Source organism: Gymnoscopelus microlampas, assembly GCF_963454915.1.
Source record: "Gymnoscopelus microlampas genome assembly, chromosome: 8".
NCBI classification, from domain to species: Eukaryota; Metazoa; Chordata; class Actinopteri; order Myctophiformes; family Myctophidae; genus Gymnoscopelus; species Gymnoscopelus microlampas.
In genome coordinates, this window is record NC_139945.1 from 33,929,023 (window position 1) to 33,936,684 (window position 7,662).

General features: G+C 42.2%; 1 protein-coding gene across 1 annotated transcript in view; it reads left to right on the top strand.

The window, feature by feature from the left end:
* tiparp (TCDD-inducible poly(ADP-ribose) polymerase) overlaps positions 1 to 4,660 on the top strand; it is a 35,793-nt gene extending 31,133 nt beyond the window's left edge. The window contains exons 6-7 of the mRNA XM_084063906.1: positions 1,495 to 1,752; positions 3,273 to 4,660. Coding sequence (XP_083920032.1) covers positions 1,495 to 1,752; positions 3,273 to 3,462 — 448 coding nt within the window. The 3' untranslated portion in view covers positions 3,463 to 4,660. The remainder of the gene's footprint in view (positions 1 to 1,494; positions 1,753 to 3,272) is intronic.
* Positions 4,661 to 7,662: the final 3,002 nt, after the last annotated feature.

Here is a 7,662-nt window from a genome sequence, read left to right on the forward strand (position 1 = left end):
GTAAATTAGGCTCTAGCCCAGAGAAAACAGCAGCAGCAGCCGAGAGAGAAAGAAACGGCATCAATAGTGAAAAGTTGTGAAAAAGACATTGTTTTAAACGCCGTTCACAAACGCCAGAACGCGTTCACACTAACGTTCATCTAGCGGATATACAGTACGTTCAGCTCACGTTCGCCCAAAATATGAACGAGTTCATGAACGATCGAACGATCGTGCATTGAACGCGTTCAGGCACAACACTGTAGCTGGTTACTAATAAGTCATGCACCTTGTTGGCCTGTTGCGTCATGTGTTACAGTGTGGGCTGAACTGAGGTGTTAACCCATAAGGGTCAATTGTTACACTCTCAGAGGTGAATTAACACCCTGGATTATACTATGTGCACTTTGACACTTGAAATTCAAGAGCAATATGCCAGTCACATACTGAAGAGTAGAGATGGACTGTTTCTGTAACTTCTTAATTAAACTCACTCTCCTCTGTTCATTCTCTCTCACCTCTTAACCACATTAACCCTGGCTTCCCTATTGTGGGAATGTCATTATAGGTAAAAAAAATAAAAATAATTAATGTATTTATGAATGTATTTTTTATTAAAAAAAAACAAAAAAACATCAAAATAGCAAAAATAGCAGATGTACAAACTCACGACGCGTCACATTGTGACACATTTTGAGCTTAGGCTCAAGTTATGCTAGTTACCTAGATAGGCTATACTCCTTAATCTCCTTAACCGTAATAATCTCATATACAACACGCTGATATTGCACTAATGTCTATATCATATACAGTATGCGCTGTGCTCATGCACCTCATGTCTAATCTCATGTACATACTGTACCGGTTGGATATGCAATGTGTAGATATGTAGATACCTTTATTTTTCTTTCTTAAAACAACAAAAACAATGGAGCTTGCACACAAAAAAATCACCCACTGTTTTACACCTAAAACCTGGGATGTGACAATGAAGAATTATTCTGATTCTATATATTAGGTTAGGGATTAGGTGGACCTTTTTTTTTCTTGCTCTATAAGCTGCTGCATATAGTCCACCTGTGTTCAGTTTGATTTTGAATGAAGGGAGTGGTTCAATGCAGTCTGAACAGCTTCATAACAATGTCGAGTTTCACTTCAGTTTTCAACCCACCTTCCTCTTTCTCCCTTCTCTTGTAATTTCTTCGGGTTTTTTGTTTATAAACAGACACCGAATGTACATTTCTGCAACATCCCGACTTACCTATTCCTTTCTTGCTCCTCTCTCTGTGTGTTTGTCATTTCAATTCAATTCAAAATGCTTTATTGGCATGATAAAATATATTTTACATTGCCAAAGCATACATACAATATAAAACAAAACAAGTCACAACATTACGTATACAGAGTGAATGACATACATCCTAACAATAAGTGAATAACAAGCAATATAGTAATAATGAAAACAAGTGAATAACAAACTCTCTCTCTCTCTCTCTCTCTCTCGCTGCCTAACAGGAAGAAGGAATACATGTCTCGTCGTCTCTCTGAGATGGACAGGCTTCTGAGCGAGCGGCACCTCTTCCACGGCACCTCGGCCGACGTGGTGGAGGGCATCTGCAAGCACAACTTTGACCCGCGCGTGTGCGGCAAGCACGCCACCATGTTTGGCCAGGGATCCTACTTCGCCCGCAAAGCCGTCTACTCCCACAACTTCTCCAAGCGCTCGCCGAAAGGTGTCCACTGCATGTTCCTGGCCAAGGTCCTCACTGGCAGGTAATGTGTGCTTTCAACCTGGCATCCTTATTTTGTCATTTATACGTAGGTATACAAGCTCTCAACGTGTTGCGATGTGACCGATCATAGTGGTTTGGGCGGTTGGGAAACGACTCTGATCGAGAGAGTCACTGAAATTAGCATTTTGAATAATTGGAATCATCAAAATTCCTCTAGGGGTTGTAAGAACATATTGATAGATATGTTTTGGGGTACTGCATCGATTCTCAAAAACACTGTATAGATAAAACAAATACTGATTTCGATGATGTTGGATGTTACAGGGACTATGATAAATACGAATGCAGATCCCACTGTTCCGTATCCCCTATATCGTATATGTATCGTGTCGCCAGATTCTGGCCAATACACAGCCCTAATATCCTGTCTTTCATCCTCAGTCTTTCCCTGTGTTTGACCGATCATATAACGTTTGGAGAGAAACAGATGGGATTTTGTGCACCAATTATTTTGTCCCAGATGTTGCAGCCAGAAGTTGCATAGCATCAGTAACTAGGGGAAAGGTCGAGGCTAATTTATACCCTCTTCGATAAGTGACAAAAATGACGTTTTGATGAGTGTTGTTGGGTTACGGTGTCTTGATCTGGGTTGGGCTCAATTGTTGCCTCTAAATAGTTTCCCTCAGTGGAAAAGTGATCTTCTCAAGATCTCAATGGTTTCAAGCTCTGTGAAACCACTCCATTGTACGTCCGGATGAAGTGTACTGTACATGAAAACAATTAGGCCACGTGAAATGTGACAGTCCTGAGGCTGTTTGTCATGAAAACCATAGGTACATCGTGCAAATTCCCTGCCCATAAGGTGCATATTTACTACATATGTAAAACAACTGATTTGACTGAAACGGTCACACTCCACTCGCTCCGTTTCCCTGCAGCAGATGTAATTGTGCGGTGTTGCCAGAGGATAGTGTGGTGGTCGAGGCTCTTGCATTTTAGAACCGCACCACACGTGGCCCCCTCCTCCTCCGTTGGGCCTGGGTTTTAGCCTCACCACAGCCCCCAGAACAAGACATTGCTTCCAGACCTGTGTGCAGAAATTGTATTCCAATGTAGCTTTCAGATAGTGAAGGTGCTTTTGATTTTTCCACTCCAGACAGTGAAATGTGTTCCAAATGGACACCCCACCAGCAATTTATTATTTTGATTAAGTGTGTTGGCTTCTCCTCCTTTTGTTTCCATGCGTCCATCCTGCCCAAATAAAACCATTAACCATGCATTTGACTTACTATGTTATTTGCATGCCTATCTACAGTAGCACACATCATGGCACTCCCTGATGTTTTGATCTGTTTTACAGTTTACAGTTGAACCTAAATAATATTGTACAAGCCCTTACTTCTACAAAAAATATTGACTGCACAAAATTAAAGAATAGTGTAGAAATTCCACAAATTCCACAACAACATTTTCATCAGCTAGGTATTATTTTTGATATAAAGGCCTACAAATAGCTTTGACCAAATGACTGACCTTCTCCTTTGTGCTTTGTGTTGGCAGGTTTACGGTAGGAAACCCCTCCATGCGGCGCCCGCCACCCATCAGCCCCCGTGACCCCTCCAGTGACCTCTACGACTCCTGCGTGGACAACTGGGTGGACCCCCAGATCTACGTCATCTTCAACGACGACCAGAGCTACCCCTACTTCATCATTCAATACGAGGAGGTACCCAGCACTGTGGGCATCTGAGACTGCACTGGAGCACGCCGAGCCTCGCAAATGGCATTTGCAAAAAAAAAGCTTTCTGTTTATTTTTAGCCAACTTTGACGGGATGGCTATCAAAGTACAACATACAGGCTAAAATCAAATCTTCAGAATTCATTTGCAAATCATATTTGCACCGGAACTACTGCTGCTTTGTCATCCATTGCAAAGGCTCCCAAGACCAGCTGAGGCCAGACCTGGTCAGATCATGGTCAGTGCCAGACTAGACTAGAGCAGCATCTACTTCATCCATTTGGACAACGCGCACTCTGGCACCCAGAACATTTGAGACAACACTGGACTGGACTGGATTAGAACTCGACTGGACTGGGTAAACCAGATCAAACCGGTCTAGGACTGGTCTGGATCACGTACCCCTCCTTTATCGGAGGCATCGAATCCTGAAAGGACACCGGAGCAAATCGTTTTGATTCAGACGAGACTGGGCCAAACCAAACGTTGTCCCTAGCTTATTATTATTATAACTCAACCCTAAGTCACATACATTTTTGAACTTGGCTCGACATTGCCTTAACAGTACAAGGTTGCATCCATCCAGGACTGGCTGGATTGTTCTGAGGAGCCAGTCACCTCACAACTAGAAGCACCCAGACATAGAGTTACCATGGTCATATCCACTCCCCCACCCTGTTATCTTGAATACAGCGTCCATAGTGAGAGTATGCCCCGCCTCCATGACTTTTTTACAGTCGTATGTGCTACGTGTGTCTTTGAATCTTCAACATAGTGGACAGCTATTATATGGCCTCTTCATCATGTGGACAGTAGTTTCCATGGAACTAGGAGTTATTCGAACGGGACGTTTACGGCAGCCATTTTGAGGCAGAAACAGTGGACAGTTGCACACAGTTGCATTTCTCTTGGCATTTGGTTTCCTCGGACGGGGAACCCAAGAATGAACAGTTTTGACTGAGACTGAGTTCTGCAGCAACGGGTTGTCATTAACAAAAAAGTAAAACGAAAAGTTAATAATTCCTGAAACTCGCATCTCTTTCTTAGACCGCTCTCTCTGAGGGACAGTAGAAGTGTTTTGGTGAGAGACGCTGTACAGACATTCTCCTTGTTTATATTTGAACTGTGTGCCTTTTGTTCATAAAATGTTTATTTATGTTAGTTTAATGTTACATTGATTAAATAAAGAATCTAAAAACTGAAAAACAACAGAGCTGTGAACTGTGATTTTATTCAGTGCATTCAACTGTAACCATGCCCCCCCTAAAATAATGTGGGTGTCGCTGTAAACACATTTTGAGTTATGTACATTCTCAGAACGATGAGTTTCTTACCCTTCTAACCATGTTATTGTTATTTATTTACTCAATATTCTGAGGGACGGGTCAAATTAGCATACAGGTCAACTGTCACCAATCTAAAAAAAAGCAGCTACACACAGTGCAATTCACTGTTTGCAATGAACAAACTTTCTCTTACCTCTTTATGCTTCTGGTTTTCACCCAAAACATACACAAGTGTTCGTGACTTGCTAGCTCATTACCTTCTATACAGCCTTCTGCTAGGATGTTGGCTTAAATTTACAAGCTTCTAAACTACATTCCTCATCTGAATAAGGGAAAAGTCTTGTTTTTCGCCAAACTGGTTGTGTGTTAGGGGTGTAATGGCATTAGAGGAAGTGGGGAAGATGGGAATTTTATTACAAATTTGAACCACACAACAGCCATGTGTCCTGTTCAAATCAACCCCTAACTGCCCACTGCTGTGAGTCACGGCCGCTAAAATCCCCCAAAGAGTCAGTGGAAAGTGGGTCTGCATGACAAAATGTCAAGTACGGCTGTGGATGATTTCAGGAAGCATTTTGTATTGTATATCTGCCGGCTTGTTCTTGTTTGGAGCACTTGGTATACAAATGGGAAAGGAATTCCCCTCTTCTCCCTCTGACTCTGTTTGTCTCCATATCTCATTCTAGAACTCCATTCTTTAGCCCCCTCCCCTGACTCTCTGATCCTCTCACTCTCCCCTCACCTCTTTCCTGTTGCCCCCCCCCCCCCCCCCCCCCCCAGCATATGATCTAAGCTCCATGGATAATGTGGTCCAGAGCTCCATTGGGAGGCTGTCGGAGGTAGCCACCCCCCCCCCCTTGCCGGAGGCAGCGTGCTGGGGGAATCGGCAGCGCTCCCTCAGACCCCTCCACAGCCCCGCCTGTGGTGCTCATCCACTTCCCATTCCTCTGACAACACCACTCCGTCCTGTCATCCGTATCGCTTCCATCTATCTCCCCTCCTGACGTTTCTCTGCCTAATCCTTTTATCTGATCTCTATTTCTCCATCGCTGTCATGTACATGTCACTTCCTTTCTGGCTCTTTCTGGCTTTGTATTTGCTGATTTGTTACAAGTAGGTAAACATGCTTGCCATATATCTTGTTATTTAGATATATTGGATATAGTACATTTAGATAGCATGTTTAGACAGATAGACAGACACAAGGTCTGATTTGACCTGTCAATCTAGCTACTTTGTATCACTTAATTGTTTTCCTGGAACTCGGCAGCTGACCACTGGATAAGAGCGTCTGCTAAATGTCTAAATTGCAAATATAGTTATTTGCTTTTGCTTGAGTACTATATAGCCTAGGTAAAGAGTATGTCCTAAAACAACCCTAACCATAATAGTATTGTGGTTAACGTAGTATTATTGTTAATACAAAAGCCAGCACATTAAGTCTATTGGTAGATCAAACTAATTTACTTTTGTGAGACTTAGAATTCATACTGGACACCCGAACCATCTCGTCCTCTCAAGGTTACAACAAGCAAACAAAGATATTGCTTGCGTTGCATTTCCAACCCGCCCCCCCAGGCTCTGTCTTTCTCACTGTAATCTCTTTCTCTGCTATTATTAGCATAATATCAACCACCTATCTCTCTCTGCCATGCTTGTTTGACCAGTCTCTCTCATCTGACCCGGGTCACCGTTTTGTGCAAGGTGGGTTGTTTTTTTCAGTGAGGGGGAGAGAAGAGATGCAGAGAGAGAAGGGGAGGGATTGCAGGCAGATAGAGGTGAATTTGGTGAAGGGCAGGAAGTGGAAGAATGAAGCCTTTTTATGCTTTCTCGCACGACTGTGTCGCACGCCGAAAACAGCCGACAAGCTCCAGTATGAATGGGACTTGGGAACAAGTGGTGGAAAGTAACTAAGTACATTTACTTAAGTACTGTACTTAAGTACAATTTTGAGGTATTTGTACTTTACTTGAGTATTTCCAATTTCCAATACTTTTACTTCTACTCCACTACATCTTAGAGGCAAATGTTGTACTTTTACTCCACTACAATTATTTGAAAACTTTAGTTACTAGTTACTTTTCAGATATAAATTATGATATAATGAAACATACATTAACCACTTTAGCCCTATTTTATACCTAGGCTATTTGAAAATAGCAGATCTATAAGCTCTCAACGCGTCGCTTTGCGACGCGTTGAGAGCTTGTAGATCGGCTATTTTCAAATATTTAGTACTTTTACTTTTGGTACTTTAAGTACATTTTGATGCCAATACTTTTGTACTTTTACTCAAGTAAATGTTTAATTTTGGACTTTCACTTGTAACAGAGTATTTTTATATTGCAGTATTGGTACTTTTACTTAAGTAAAGAATTTGAGTACTTTTTCCACCACTGGGAACATATAGGAGGTGGAGTGGGAGACGCAGGGAGGAGAGGAGTCTCTTCGTGCCTTCTCTCTAAGCTGCGTGCCTGTCTGCTCTGCCCTCTCCTCATGTGCATGCAACATTGTGCTGCTTGTCCTCTACCTGCCCCCCCCCCCCCTCTCTCTCTCTCTCTCTCTCTCTCTCTCACTCTCACTCTCACTCTCACTCTCACTCACTCTCTCTCTCTCTCTCTCTCTCTCTCTGCTGTTTTCATTTCGTTGGAGTGACACTCTTGTATGATGAAGTTACGCTTTCATTTAAGAAAACATACTAAATTGAAATATGGAAATACAAGGTTTCTGCCTGAGAGCCACATTTTGCATTCACTCTCATGCTTGTCCTTTTGTCTCTTGTAAAAATCTTATTGATATTGTGATATGAGACAATATATCGTCTGGTATTTTGGATATTGTAGTGTCGTGATATGACATGTTGTCTTTTCTTGGTTTTGAAATTATTTATTGAGAATAATCCTTTGAGATGAACCATCTCTTTTT